Source organism: Xenopus tropicalis, chromosome 2 (assembly GCF_000004195.4).
Source record: "Xenopus tropicalis strain Nigerian chromosome 2, UCB_Xtro_10.0, whole genome shotgun sequence".
NCBI classification, from domain to species: domain Eukaryota; kingdom Metazoa; phylum Chordata; class Amphibia; order Anura; family Pipidae; genus Xenopus; species Xenopus tropicalis.
Window position 1 is genome coordinate 137,890,931 of NC_030678.2, and position 15,952 is coordinate 137,906,882.

At 39.9% G+C, this 15,952-nt stretch overlaps 1 protein-coding gene across 2 annotated transcripts; it reads left to right on the forward strand.

Moving 5' to 3' along the window:
• The first annotated feature begins 4,359 nt into the window (after positions 1 to 4,359).
• On the forward strand, positions 4,360 to 15,822 carry pmel (premelanosome protein). 2 transcript variants are annotated; one of them, XM_031897164.1, is made up of 14 exons: positions 4,360 to 4,422; positions 5,277 to 5,394; positions 8,938 to 9,069; positions 10,171 to 10,317; positions 10,680 to 10,820; positions 10,936 to 11,097; positions 11,445 to 11,819; positions 12,194 to 12,516; positions 12,547 to 12,664; positions 13,258 to 13,419; positions 14,210 to 14,306; positions 14,411 to 14,613; positions 14,855 to 14,945; positions 15,418 to 15,822. In XM_031897164.1, exons 1-14 carry the CDS (start codon positions 4,375 to 4,377, stop codon positions 15,566 to 15,568), a joined length of 2,268 nt encoding a protein of 755 aa, XP_031753024.1. In that variant the 5' UTR covers positions 4,360 to 4,374; the 3' UTR covers positions 15,569 to 15,822. The 2 variants fall into 2 exon arrangements, with proteins under 2 accessions (XP_031753024.1, XP_002934561.3); XM_002934515.5 differs by having other exon boundaries at positions 12,194 to 12,664.
• The last annotated feature ends 130 nt before the right edge of the window (positions 15,823 to 15,952 follow it).

Genomic DNA, 15,952 nt, shown 5'->3' on the forward strand with positions numbered 1-15,952 from the left:
ACTGTACATTTTTGGTTAAATTGTCCTTCGAGAATGTGAATTTCGAATACAAAATTTCTCGCCCAGTACCGATGGCCTTAAAATATGGGGTTTTTGGGCTGCAGAATTCACATGGTGTGACATTAACTTGAAACGCCATTGCCCAGCAAACTTTGGTACAGATCCTTAAGCAGTCATTACCCATGGGTCCCAGATGCTGCTGCCTAAAACTCCCAGTATATTTTAAGTAAGGATGCAGGATATGGTTCAGGATTTATCAGAATCCCAGCAATTTTTACAGGGCTCGGATTTAACTGGACACCTAGGTTTCAGAATCCAAACCTTTAAATCCATGGACAACTTTATGTAACAATTTTGGTTCAAAACTGGTGCAACTTTTTTTTGTTTTTAAATCTGAATATGTTGATAGTGATGGATTTGGTGCCTCTGTAGCTTGAATACTTTTTATGATGAAGTATTCTGGGATTTGTAGTTCAGCAATTCATTGGGGACAGAAGCATGGAAAACAGTGCCATAAGATTTACATTCCATTGTTTCTTGTTGGGACCACTTTCTTTCACAGTGCGCTTGTTCAGTGTCACATTTGTATCAGGATCTCGGTAACCCATAGCCTTCCCCACCTTCTTATTTACACATCATTAGGCCAGGCGGATAATGAAAGACCCAGTCCTAGCAGGTGGTCACATGGTGCTTTGATGCCTCTGACCTGGAACATGCCAAGAGATGAAACAATCGCTGCCTGAAACATTTTCTTATTCCTTTTCTGTATTCTTTCAAAAACAAAAGACTATATACTGCACATTGTCTGTTAAAATAATGCATTATTGTGAATGCTGTTTGCACTGCTGTTCAGATATGAACTGCGCTTATAGAGACCCAGTGGCTACATGAGGTGGGATTGGTTAAAACTGAATGATGATGGTGCAAACATTCCATCTTTTTACATCTTTTGCTAAACTCTTTAAAACAGTAGATCAGGTTACTTTAATGATGTTAAGATGAATTAGCGCTAAAATGTTAATTTTTCCCAGAATTAAATGACATTATGATAGATGTCTAGACATTATTTTATTTTAAATTCTGTCCTATGCTAAAATGTTTTTTGTGTCAAAAAGTAAAGTAAAGCAATTTCATTAATAGTTTTAAAGCTACTTGTAGATATATAAATATATATATAAATATATCTACTACTGAAAGCAGTATCTTTCTGTCCCTTTCTATTCTCAGCCATGTCTCATGATGCTATGTAGCAGAAGCAGCTGATAAACAGACCCCCGAAGAAGTATTCAATGCTGACCTTGCAGTAATTGTTTAAAGAACAAGGAAAGTCCTAGTCACTAGGGGTGCCAATTCATTATATCTGCTAACCCTGCAACTCAGGCCAGCTCTCTTGTTTTCTGGAAAACATATAATTTCTTTTCTTCTAGCACCAAGCCTCTAACATTTGGGGGCCCGTTTACTAAACAATTTGGAAATAATTTCGTATTTTTTCTAACTTATAAAACATTTTGGAATGTATGTGAAAAGTTTGTCAAAATTCCACGAGATTTTGAGGTCTTCGTTAAATTTCCACAAAAAAAACGTACTTTGCACAAAGAATACAAACATTTCGGAATTAAACTTTCCTCGGGACTATTTTTTCACCAGGTTTGATCTGTCGAGTACCATTGAGTCCTGTGGAAGGCTTCCAAAGCCAGACATGGAAGGCTTCAAACTCAAAAAGGTTTTCATGACATTAATGAACTTTTCAGCACGAAAATTTCATGACTTTCAGAACACAGTTGCTGTATTTTCTTACAAAAGATAAAAGCATTGTCGAGACATTTTAGAACATCAGAAATTATTGTGGTTACTCCGAATTTATACCATATCGTGTTTAAGCCCAGGAAAAATGGATTTTAGTAAATGTTCCCCTTGGGGGCTGATTTATCAAAGTCCGAATTTCTGACTTTTAAAAGTACGTTTGGAAAAATTTCGGATAAAATCCGAAATTTTTTTATGTGTGTTAATTGCGCGAAAATGTACATCGTGGTCGTACGAAAATATTGTGGTACGATCATAAATGGTGCAAAAAATTTCTGACTTTCTGACCTTCTGTGCATGATTTTGGAAGCCTCCCATAGGGCTCAATGGCACTCTGCAGCTCCAACCTGGCCCAAGGAAAGTCTCCCATAGGGCTCAATGGCACTCTGCAGCTCCAACCTGGCCCAAGGAAAGTCTCCCATAGGGCTCAATGGCACCCTGCAGCTCCAACCCGGCCCAAGGAAAGTCTCCCATAGGGCTCAATGGCACCCTGCAGCTCCAACCCGGCCCAAGGAAAGCCTCCCATAGGACTCAATGGCACTCTGCAGCTCCAACCTGGCCCAAGGAAAGTCTCCCATAGGGCTCAATGGCACTCTGCAGCTCCAACCCGGCCCAAGGAAAGTGTCCCATAGGGCTCAATGGCACTCTGCAGCTCCAACCTGGCCCAAGGAAAGTCACAATACCGAAGCTTAAATGAATAATAAAACTTTTGTACTCTTTGCAACAAATATGATTTTGACGCACAAATTGTCACAAAGTACGAAAAAGTCGCAGAAAATACACACAGTTCTAAAAGTTAGAAAAAATATATTTTTTTTCCATTCTTACTCATTCAGCCCCTTAGTGTTTCCCATGCAAATAGTTCAGGACTGCTGCAAGGAATTACTAGGAAATGGTAGAAGATGGCTGCACTGAGCTGAAGAGAAGTACTGCAGGATGTTGTGTTTTTCAGAGAAAAGAGACACCAGACCTGGGTCCAAGATTACAAAAATACAGAATTTGGCTGCGAATCCATGCCTGGAGAATAAATTAATTTATTACTAATTACCTATAATCACATGCCAGTTCCTAATAAATACATTTGTTACAATGATCCATATTGTGGTCCTATTTTTGGTTTACCTTTACCTTTCATGGTTCACAAATGCCGTCTCACAGATTACATTTTCTAAGCCCATTTTTATATGTCTCACTGTGAAGAAAGGTCCATTCTCCTTCACACTGGATCCACTGCTGCTTCAGTAGGGATGTATCACCAGGTTTACTGTGCAGAACCAATATGATCTCTGGAATTCACACAAATTGAGCAGGTAGCTAAGTAACCTGCTTTTGAAGTGCTCTGAAGTAGTAACCAATCAAAATTTGCTTTCATTAATCATCTGACATTGTCTGATGACTGTTTAAATACAAGAAAAAAACTCTGCAAACCCTTTCAGTAAATCAGACAAGAGGTGGTATGATTATTATACACATTTTACTTGTTGTTTCAAAGAATATGAATTAGTGCAATATTCACAATCTCAATTTTCTCTAGCACCCCATTTACTATATAAAATTACTTTTAATGTGAGAGTTTAAGTTAAGTGTTTCCTCTGTTTACTTACTAAACCTGGTCAGAACTGTTTACTCAGAGTTTAAGTCAGGGATGTATTCAGTTTGTCAGACTGTACCTTTAAATCTAGACATAGAACTAACATTTAAAATGGAAAGAGGGCAAAAAGAAATGGCATGTGCAGCACAGCAAAACCTTTTTGACCACTCCCATATTTGCAACCACACCCCCTAATTACCATTCCTATTTGACTAAATTTGGCAGGTTATTTAAAGTTTGAACACATTTCTGGGGGTTTTTGGGGCTCTTGTTTTGTGTGTTATTACAGTTTTATTAAAAAAGCTGAAATTGCCCTTTAAGCTGCAAGTCTCAGTTCCCCCAAGAGACCTGTTTAGCTTATTAGTTACAATTGTATCTCAGTGTAGGGGGGGCTTGTTAACTTTCTGGGCTCTCTGCCAAAAGCTACTTTTTAATTAAATTTGTATCTTTTTTAGCTTCAGTGCAGGAGATCAAAGGGAAATGAGGGACTTTTCAGTAAGAATCCGGGACTGCGGGCTGAGCTGTCAAAAGAGGGACTGTCCCATGAAAATTGGGACAGTTGGGAGCTATGATTAAACAACAAATTCAAAGTTATTCACAAAATATTTTTTTCAAATGTCAAGAAGTTGGAGTACAGCAATTTCACCAGTTTAACTGAATTTCACATAATTTCACAAGCAGTTCATTAAAGTGACACTCTGAACAACAAAACACCAAAACATACAAAATCACTGTATTCACCAAATGGAGTAAGGCTTTGGTGAATTTCATATTCTTATAATGACTCCAAAAATATTTTACACTCCAGATCCAGTTTACTTCACTTTTGTGAACCCTCCAAGTTGCAAGGCTCAGTTTTTCTAGCAGTGGAAAGGTATAATCACTGGGTGATTGGGATCACCTACCTGATACTCTAGGCTGGTGCAGTTTTGTGACCAGCTCGGGGTATCAGGTAACTGCGCATCAGTGCCGGGGTTGTGATGTTGGTGCAGTTTTCTACTGACAAGGGCACCGGCCTGGGGTATCAGGTGATCAAGTGATTACAACAATAATAATAATAATGCCTAACAACATTTGGCACCCCCCAGTGATTGTACCTTTCCTTATCCTTAAAACTGGCAGCTGGTAAAGTGGTAGTCCACCTTGAAGTTAATTTTGTTATAGAATATGTTAAAAATGGTATATGTTAAATAATGGCCAATTCTAAGCAACTTTTTAATTGGTCTTAATTTATTTTTTTATTGTTTTTTGAGTTATTTGCCTTATTCTGACTCTTTCCAGCTTTCAAATTAGGGTCACTCTCCTATTCCTACAGCATATCAGTCTGTTATTCAAACTACCCCCTGGTTGCTAAGATAATTTGGACCCTAGCAACCAGATAGCTACTCAAATCCCACACTGGAGAGCTTCCAGAAATAGAGGAAAAGAAAAATAATAACAGAAAATACCAATAAAAAATAAAGATCAGATGCAAATTGCCGCAGCTTAGCACTCGTCATCCTACTAAAAGTTAACTCAATGGTGAAGGACCAACTATTTGTAGCAAAACTATTCTCTAAATATGTGAATGATCCATAATGCCTGGGCTCTTTAGCATTCACCGCCTGATATTCTGTGATTTTATTTTATATTTGGATACTAACAAGGTTTGGGCTCAGCCTTTAACAGTTTCAGTTTAAACTCTCCAAAAAGCAGAACAGAATTGTGCTGTAATTACTCGTTGTTCATTGATAACATCACATGTTAGAAATTCCCCCTAAAGCTTTAACCTGTGACTTTTCTGACTTTATCCCCTGTGATGAGCAGGAATGCATTAATCCTTGTGATGTCATGGCTGGAAGGTGGGACAATGCTAATGAGAATTTGCTCCTTACTCTTATAGGGCTGCTGCTTGGCATTTTCTTTTGTGGCTAGGAAGGACATAAGGAAACAGAGGATGAAGGGGGTATACGGCTTGGTGGTCTTCTGGGTGCTATGTGCTGGAGCAGAGACACAGAACTGTAAGTATACTGCTTTGCTTTGGGTTAATGGTTCTCAATATCTCTAGTTGGAGAACTTGGCTTTATATTTCTGTCTCCGTGTTTAGTAGTGTGTATGCTATGGGCTAGATCTGTGTCCAGTCCTGTTGGGACCCATTAACGCATTTTTTCCTGAGGATCATTTTAACAAAAAGGTTCAGTAACAACTCTCTTGTGCTGCTTACTGAATATCTAGGAATGCCTGCTCTGCCTGTTGGCTCCTTGGGGAAGCACTGCGACCTATGTTTCCTTGCATTCTGATTTATAGAAATATAGCAAGGCTAAAATCTGCTGGAATAGACTGAACTAACCTATTTTCTAAATTCTAAATCTTGTAACATTCCTATATGTAGATGTTCCTTGTTGGAAGGAACCTGTATAAGTATGTTAAGATTATTTCATTTACATGCAGGTTTATATCATTTAGAGAGACTTAATACTCAGGAAACATCCTTTTAATGGTCTTTTAAAAGTGTGGTAGGTGCATAAACAAATGACATCCACTCAAACGTTTTGTATGGTTTTAGAGAGAACTTTGTATCTTTTCTTGAAAGTTTCTGGCAGCCACACTTTAGGTATGTGCACAACTGCTTTACACACAGGTGTTTGCAAGTGCATCTATTCAAATGTATGCTGAACACCTTACACACACATTATTATATATGTTGGATTGCAATACCATCCCTTTATACTGGCCACATATTGAATCCATATCCTGCATGGCTTATTAGAACTTAATTTAGATGCGTGCTGCATAGCTGCACATAAATAAGTCTGAATATTCAGATATACATACACACACCCACACACAGGAGTTTTGTGTCTCTGCAGTGGTTAATACCAGTGCTGAATACTGGGGGTTGTAGTTCCCAACAGCTTTCAGGTGCAGAGAATGTTAAGATTTGGGTATTTCAGTAGTCAAATGGCCATGAGTTATTAGTAATGAAGCAAGATAAAGGGGGAGTATTCCTTGGTCCAGTAATGCGTAGCAACCAATCAGCACTTAGATTTGTAGAACAATACAATCAATGAAAACTGCGTATTTCCTTCCAAAAATTGTCGTTGAAAATCTCCCAATCCCTATTTAGAAATAGACCACATTACATATAATTGATATGAAATATGGGAATGTGGTTAAGTTTATACTAGAGGCATTTTTCCTTCTTGGCTTAATATGGACAGGTGATATCTGTTATAGGTCAGCCTGATGCCACACCAGGCGTAGGGCTGATTTTTTCGGCAAGCGGAAAAACGCTTGCCGAAAATTCAGCCCTACGCCTGCTACTTGTGCCTGCACCCGAATGCATGGGATACGCTCGGGTGCAGGCACATGTAGCCGATATTCGCATGAAAACGCGAGACTTTGCATTCTCTCGCGTTTTCATGCGTATATCAGCTACATGTGCCTGCACCCGAGCGTATTCCATTCATTCAGGTGCAGGCACAAGTAGCAGGCGTAGGGCTGAATTTTCGGCAAGCGTTTTTCCGCTTGCCGAAAAAATCAGCCCTACGCCTGGTGTGGCATCAGCCTAAAAGGTACTATTAATCACAGGAAGTATATTGTGTATACATGGATAATGACAAGCTGCAGACCTCTAAATATTGTTGGACTACATGTTCCATAACCCTGACAACCTCTTAGATTGAGAGTTGCAGTGCAACAACACCTGACTAGATTCCATGGATAATGGCAGGTTTATTACTTATAGGTGTAAACCAATCTCACTTTAACACCGCACTTCTGCAAATGACTTGCAGAGAAATATTTATATTTTATGTAGTAAAACCATGATGTGCTGCCAAGTTAAAGGCACAGTTTACATACCATGGGATTCTACAGAGTGTGTCTGTAATCAGGTATGTAACCTGTGCCTTTTTCTCCTTTTCAGCTTTACATGACTGCCCCCGTGGCTACACAGCAGCTTTGTTTATATAAAATATAGTAGTTTTTCTGGAGCAAACACACACAACTTTTACCAGTGTTTGGCAATAGTACTTTTTTAATTTATTTACTTTTGTTTGTTATGTTACAGTGTCTTTAACTTTTACAGTAATATTTAAAAGGTCTAAAAGCTGTACACCCCCACCTGAGGTGTATTTCTTGCCGTATTGCCAGTAAGGGGTAAGAACTCCTTTAGCATAGCCACAGGGCACACACATGTAGCACATTTTACCTAGGGCAATGGTCCCTGCAGTCAGGACCTGATGCCCCCCCATGCAGAAAAGTCTTCAGAAGGGCCCAGCATAGAGCAGCAAACCCACCTTGCCCACTTCCCGCCTCTTCTCTCTCCCCACCCTGGCACGTCCCCCAGACCAGTTTGCATATAAATCCTCGCTCCCACCCATTCTCCTACCTGAGAGCCAGCAGTGAGCAGAGATTTAAATGCAACACTGGAGGAAGCGGACCCTGTAGTCTGAGATCCCGCCGGGGTCTGCTTCTATTTTTACGCAACTGCTCAGCCATAAAAGGTCCATAGACTAATGAAAGACCCTGTATGCAAAGACTTCAGCATATTGTTAGTGTATATTTTTTATTGAGAATGTTGAAAGTATGTCTTGTTGCACTTAAGGTGCCACTTGTAGTACTGTGGTCAGAAAGATTATCTTACATGCTAACCTAGTAATTTTTAAAGGGGAGAAAAGACATATTTTGTGAGTAAGGCCATCTGATCATATTTCTTAGTGTGTAACCATTGTTTATTACATTATCATACCACTGTTTGGTATAAATTAAAGTAAAACACTGTAACTTGCTGGTGCTGTATAAATAAATAAGTTCAATCTTTTGTTCTAAATGAAACCTGCCTGACTACTAGTTGATCCAGAGGAAAGAGAGAGCCCCCATCAGCTGCCTTTCCAATTTGCCTTAGAGGGGAAAAATTCCTTCCTGACCTGAAGAAGGCAATTGGACCAGTCCCTGGATTAGCTTTGTGCTAACAGCTCATTTTGGCAACCCTATTGGCAGTGCTTCGTCCAGAAGGTCAAGTTCAATTGTGTAACTTCCCATAAACCACCAGGACCCCTGCAAATCTCAGCTGAGCATCACATGTAGAATTCCAAGGAGGATTGAAGACTCATGTGATTCAGTCTATGCCTGGAGCCCCTCAGTACGACTTCAGCATGCACATCACATGACAATCTCAGGCTCCACTGACCCAAAAAGTGAGCCTGGAATTCACCCCACTGGTTATGTAAAGTGATCTAGTAGGATGCAGAGACCAATAAACTGGTATATTCAAATGCTGAACATAGTTACATTGTATTAATCCTTTTAACTGTTAGTAGGGATTAATGCCGGCAGATCTAGCAATAACAGATGTCACGTTAGGGGAAAGATGTTGAAGGCATGTTATTAGGTAGAATATTTACAATTTACTTTTTACATTTTAACATTTTCTGTTTCTCAATGAAAGGGCGATTTTTAAGGAACAGTAACACCAAAAAAATGAAAGTAATTTAACCTTCACCTTTTAAGTCCCACATCTTTACAAAGTTGTCTAATTTTTTTTTTTCCTTCCATTTCAGGGTCTCAGAACAGAGTGCAGCAGATGAACCAGCAGGTTGCAGGTAACAGACAGCCACCTTTCAAATCATGGAACAGCAGAATGTACCCCATATGGAGAGGCACCGAAGCTCAGAAGAAAAACTGCTGGAAAGGTAAGTAAATGATTTAGCTTCTAGGCATCAGCCTCTTATGAAAGCCAAGGGGCCCCAGAATAGACTTTCCTACCCATAGGGCACTCACTAAAGAATTATACCATTGTCTTATTCTATAAAGTTAATGGTGAACAACCCCTTTAAGTGTGATGTAGACAATGATAGTCTGAGACGATTTGTAATTAGATTTCACTTTTATTATTTTTGTTTTTTCTGTTATTTAGCTTCTTCAGCAGCTGTCCAGTTTGGAATTTCAGTAGCTATCTAGTTGCTAAGGTCTTTTTTTAACTTATCAACCAGACAGTAGTTTGAATGTAAGACTGGAATATGAATAGAAGGTGGCCTGAAAAGAAAGATAATTTGCTGATCATCTGAGAGTTAGACAAAGAGGAATTAGGACATCCCCAACTGTGTTTTTTTTTTCTTTCTAAGTTGGGAGCCCAGCCTTCCTTCTTTGCCCTGAGCTTTATGATCTTAAAGGAACAGTAACATCAAAAAAATAAAGTGTTTTAAAGTAAAATATAATGTACTGCTGCTTTGCAAAAAAACTGGTGTTTTTGCTACAGAAAAGCTACTATATAAATAAGCTGCTGTGTAGCCATGGGGGCAGCCATTCAAGCTGGAAAAATGGAGAAAAGTCACAGGTTACATAGCAGATAACTAGTAGGTAAGCCCCATATAATGGGGGTTTATCTGTTATCTGCTAAGTAACCTGTGCCTTTTCTCCTTTGAATGGCTGCCCCCATGGCTACACAGCAGCTTACTTATATAAACTATAGTAGTCTTTCTGAGGCAAACACACCAGTTGTACCAGTGCAGGGCAACAGTACATTATATTGTAATTACTTTTATACACTTTTATTTTTTGGTGTTACTGTTCCTTTAAAAGTAAACTGAAACGATAAACCACCTCTTTAAGCACACACTTTTCACAGGAAGGCCACACAGGGCAATGCATTTCTGTATTCCGGAGTCACAATTTATCCCTGTATCTTAGAGCATGTGTCAATTCTATATCCAGACTTCTAATTTATAATCTGGAATACTATAAAATTATTATCATCATTTATTATTAGTGGACTGATATAACCCTATTTGCAGGAGGTCAGGTGACTTTTAATCTTGTTAATGATGCACCAACACTGACTGGAGCCAAAGCTACTTTCTCCATCCAACTGAACTTTCCCAAGAATCAGACTGTATTGCCAGATGGACAGGTTGTTTGGGGTCAGAACCGCACAGACAATGGTGAGTATTGGTTCTCACTTTATACTCTGTATTTTACAAATAAAACATTTTGCTTGTTAGTTCTACTTCTGTCTCAAAGGATTTGATCAGGCAAAAGTAAATCTGGTAGTTACCACTTTGGGCTAGATCAGCTTTTTTTATGAGAAGTAAAGTCCACCTACACTGAAGCTAAAATCTTAAAATATTTTCATGGGGGGGTGGGGAAAAAATCCAATGTTTAAAGTCTGTAATATAGCACCATTCTGTAGAATGTTGTAGCATCAACCTTGCATCACAGAGCCCAAAAGAACTGAACTATATTCTGGGATTATGTAATCGGGCCATGGCTCCTAAATTCATACTTTACATGGCTTTACATACAGGTACATGGGTACCTAGTGGAGACCCTGTTTATCCTGATGAGTCTACAGAGGGATCTGAATGCACATTTCCAGATGGCCGCCCTTTCCCTCGTGGCTCAGAGAAGAAGCGAAGCAAGTTTGTTTATGTTTGGCAGACATTGGGTAAGAAATGCAGTTGTGGATATGAGTGACCAGTCAGCACTGCTTATTTGTGATGTCTTATCTGAAAATAAATGGCACTAATGGTGTGTGGTTTGGTTGTTTTTTTTTTCCCTAGGAAAATACTGGCAGGTAGTAGATGGCCCCTCCTCTAATCTGACACTGGAGACTGATGGCATTCCACTTGGCTCCTACACTATGCAAGTTGTTGTCTATCATTACCGTGGCCGACAGAAATTCATCCCTATTGGCAGTGCATCCTCTCAATTCACCATAACTGGTAAGTATAACCTATTTAAGTTAGTAGTACAGGTATGGGACCCGTTATCCAAAATGCTCAGGCACAGTCTTTCCCAGTCCATCTGCATTTGGTTGGATGGGAATTGTGCTTTGAGAACGGACCCAGTTCCAACAGTAGTAATGCATCATGACCCTCCTACAATGGGATTATTTTTATTAATTGATAATATTGCTGCCTTACTGTGTGTATGTTCTGCCCATATTTGCATGTTTCCTCCCACACACCAGAAACATCTAGGCATCTGTAAAGTCAACAGGAGTTTCTTGTGAACAGTAATGGTTTGGTTATGATGGAGTTTTGCAACCTTTCTTCTGTGCTTTTTATAGATCAGATTCCAGTTTCTGTGTCAATCTCTCAGCTTCTTGACCTGGATCAGGAGGATCAGCGCTTTATCCAGAACAGAGCAGTATCTTTTGCTGTATCAATTCATGATCCCAGCCACTATCTCCAAGCAGCTGATATCTCATTCTCCTGGGATTTTGGAGACCAGAGTGGAACACTTATCACCAGAAACACTGACGTCACCCATACGTATGTTTCTCCTGGGGTGTTTAGACCAAAGGTTGTCTTGCAAGCTGCCATTCCCATTACACCATGTGGCAGTACAGCTGCAGCAGGAACAGCAGAGCCAGTGCCTTCTACAGTTATTCCTCCACAACCAACAACTACAGCTGTTTCTACAAGCGGTGGACAAGTCACAGGCATGTATTTACATTAAATGGTGGTTGAGGTTGGAAGTAGATTCATTCATCAGATGTAATCTTCTTTTCTGGGAGTCCAAAATAGGCCCTGGCAGCATTTGAAGTAAAAAACCGAGGCCCAAATGGCCCCCATCAGCCTGCTAAATAGTGACCTGTCTGTGGTCAGGGAAGGGGCTGTCTTACAGCAGCCCCTCTGGCATTTGCCAAAATCCAGAGATTGCCAGTCTGGGCCAACTTCTGTAGTTGTAACAACTCTGCATGTGCTCATCAGGATTATTTTTTTTTCATACTAGCTTTAGCTGCTGACATGTAAAAATCTAAAAAAAACAAAAAACCCTACATCTATATAATTATATATTTTGTTCAATCTACAGATGCACCTACTGGAACCCCAGCTGTACTCCCTGGTAATGTCACAGAACCCCAAGGAACTATTAATGTGATTGTAGTAACATTACCCTCTGAGGAAACTCAAAACAATTTGGCAGCTGAGGCAACATCTTCAGTATCTGCAAGTGCTCTTCCAGACAATGAGGCTGCAACTTTGCCAGAAGGTACGGAGGAAGAAGCAGGTGTGACTGATGCAGCAGAAGAAACTGTACCAGAGGAAGTGGAGGCTGTGCCCAACCAAGAACAGGCTGCAGAAGCTGTGCCCAGTCAGGGAGCTGTAACTGTTGCTGAAGCTGTGCCCAGTCAGGAAGCTGAAGCTGTGCCCAGTCAGGAAGCTGAAGCTGTAGCAGAAGCTGTGCCCAGTCAAGAAGCTGTGGAGGCTGTGACTTCAGAAGCTGGGAACACTGAGGCAGGTGCTGAGCTTGCAGAAGAAACTCCTAGTGTTGCATCAGAAAGTGAGTGCATTTTTCTTTGCAGCTAAATATTCTTTTTTCAAAGCAAACAAACCTGGCCTCCAACCATTGTTCATATGTCAAGATATTTTACGCGCAGAGTGGTGGGTAAGCCAAAAGTATTAACTGTATTTTTACACGGTTATGAGAACATGCCAAGATTTATTTTATGCATTGGCCTAGAAAAATCTGTCTCCACTTAAAAGTGGCTTCATTTAATCCAGTGTTGTGGTGTGTGTGTGTGTGTGTGTGTGGGTTGTGTTTTTTTTTTTTTTTTTTTTTACTTTTGCATGTGATGACCAACAAAGGCCCACAATCGCAGCTCCAACCAAGTGGCTTGTGAGCGATATGTTGCTCAATAACCCCTTGGATGTTGCTCTGTGTCCCCAAAGCAGGTATTGTTGCTCTGCAAGTCTTTTTACATTTGACTGTGGCTCACGAGTAAGAAAGGTTGGGGATCCCTGCTGTATAGAGATGCTTTAAGACAATGTCCACTTAAGTATTTACTTGCACTAACCATGTTATAGAAAGATTTGTGAGTGCAGTTATACTTTTAAACCACATGGTGAACCCTAATAGATATTCACTTCTTGTAGTAAATGAGCTGCCTGGTTCAACGGCTGAAGTTGTGACTGTTCCTGCCACAGAAGGCCCAGAGGAGGTTGTGGTTATTGCAAAACGTCAGGCTCCTGAGGATCCACTTGTAGGCTGCCTCCTTTACCGTTATGGAACCTTTGCAACTGATCTGGATATTGTCCGTAAGTCTGACACTTTGATGCTGATGTTGGGGTGGTCACCTCTTAAAGTGCATTGTAACAGAGTTCTATATATACCTGAAACTATTTGCAAGGTATAGATGTAGTAAAGTAATAAGCAATAAAAGGCTAAGTATGCCATGGTGCTGGAGTAACTCGCAACAATCAATAAGATTCCTAATTTTAAACAGGTGACCAGTAAATACTACTGGCTGGTTAAGAGTCAGTCCTGAAGCAAACATGGCATCTTTATATTGCATAACCCACTTAGAGTCTGAAAACAATGGCAGCTTATTTCACATAGCTGTCTTTCCTGGAATTATGATGGTGATTCTAGTGATCTTCCAGAAAGTCTCAGGGTTAACCAATCTCTTAAAGGGGTTGTTCACTTATTAAATTCACTTCTAATATGATGTAGACATTGATATTCTGAGTCAATTTGCAACTGGTTTTCAGTTTATAATATAATAGTTTTTAGCTTCCGTGGTCAATGACCCCATTTGAAAGCTGGAAAATGTAGAAGTGGACCAATTGCATAGTTGCTAGGAACAGGATATTCTATAACATACTAAAAGTTAATATAAAGGTGAACCACCCCTTTAAGCACTAACCGCTAAAAACTAAAACAAACTGTAATAAAGTAATAGTATTCAGCCTAAAACAGCAGTTCTGTCACACTTTGTTGCTAAAATTTTTTAGCTGCCACCATGAGAAACTCTGCATCCGTTTTAAAATCTGCAATATTTAGTAAAACCAATAGCAAGGGTTAAAATTGGCTTTTATGTAATTTCAGAGGGCATTGAAAGTGCACAGATTGTACAAGTAGCTCCAGTTGCAGCCGTTGATGGAACTGAAAATGCAGTGGACCTTACAGTCACGTGCCAAGGAAGGTGAGCATTGATTGGTTTGGCATGCTACTCATTTGTCCACTGTTCACAACACCGGTAGCGGAAATAACTCCTGGTTTTTATTTATTTATTTTTTGCTTTTACAGTGTACCTAGCCAAGTCTGCACAATTATCTCTGGTCCTGACTGTAGTACTCCACAAGAGACTATCTGTAATACTGTGCAGCCCTCCACTGACTGCCAGCTGGTCCTCCGCCAGGTTTTCAATGACACTGGACTATATTGTGTGAATGTGTCCTTAACAGATGCTGTTAGCCTGGCAATGGCTAGTACACAAGTCAGTGTTTCAGGTAAGTAAATGCCAGTAGCTAATTGTAAGTTAGAACGTGTTTTAACTGACTTTTCTCCTTACAAATCTTGAGTGAGCTACAATAAGGTACGGTCCTGCAGGCTATGGGCTATACTTGGTGCAAAAAGTATTGAGTCTCTTGTGCATTTGAACATACTCTAAACTAATAGGTATTCATGCCTGGTTATATATAGCCAAAACCAGATCACTCAAACCCATTACAACTTACTGTCCTCCCATAGGTGCAGGATCCTCATTTGCAAATGGTGGTATTGTCATAGTTGGCGTGCTTTTGGCAGTGTTTGCTGTTGTTGTTGTGGCCTACGCATACAGGTATGTACTGTGCTCCATTTTTGCATTTTGAATAACTGGTTGTATAAAAAGTTGCATTTTAATATCGCAGTCTATAACAGTGACTGTCTGTCTCACAACTACAAACCTACAGCAACAATAAGGTACGGATAGCCTACCTAAGACAGGCTATTCTGGTTTATGTACCAGAGCACTTTTTTTTTTTTATGTTTCTTGACTTCAGCTCCCATTCTAGTTTGTTTTCTGGGAAATCTGCACAAGCCTTGCAGAAAGTTGTGCCAGTTAGGAGCCAAACGGCACATTTTAACTACCCATAGCAACCAAAAAGATTTATTTTTCAGAAGACTGATCAAAACTAATGGATGATTAACTGCCCTGGTGCAATTTTTAGTATCCTGTGTAATTAAATGCAAACCCATAATTATATTGCTGGTGCTGAGCATGACCTTTTTCATTGCTTTTAATTACATGTTTTGTTTTCCACCCCCTCCAGGCAAAAAAAGTCTTATACAACTTTGAGAACAGCCCAGCCTCCAACAAGTTGGTTCCCTGAAAGGCTCTCTCTTCGTCTGTTCTTCCAAAATGCTCTGGGCCTCTCTAGGAGTGGAGAGAACAGCCCACTTTTGAATGGCCGTGTAGTGTGATGGAAACGTCTGGCCTGAAGTCAAGGCAGGGCATGATTCACTGAACAGTAGTGCCATGGCTTGACATTAATAATCTGTGTGCAGAGACTTCCTTCCAGCTCTTAACACTGGAATAATGAGAGTTGGCCACCTGCCATTTTGGTGCAGTAAGAATGAGTTGCATTGCAATGCACCAGGGCCCATAAATGCACAGAATTAGAATTTTCTTCACCTATGGCTGGTTCCTATACAATAAACTTGTTTAAAAAAAAAATGTTGACTTGAAACTTATTTGTGCAACCCATGTCTGAAGTATTTGGTGAAGAAATGTGATATTATAAACTAACCTGTGTTCTATTCCCCAGCCCAGTCATAATGCAAATATTGGCGAGCATATTAGTTGTT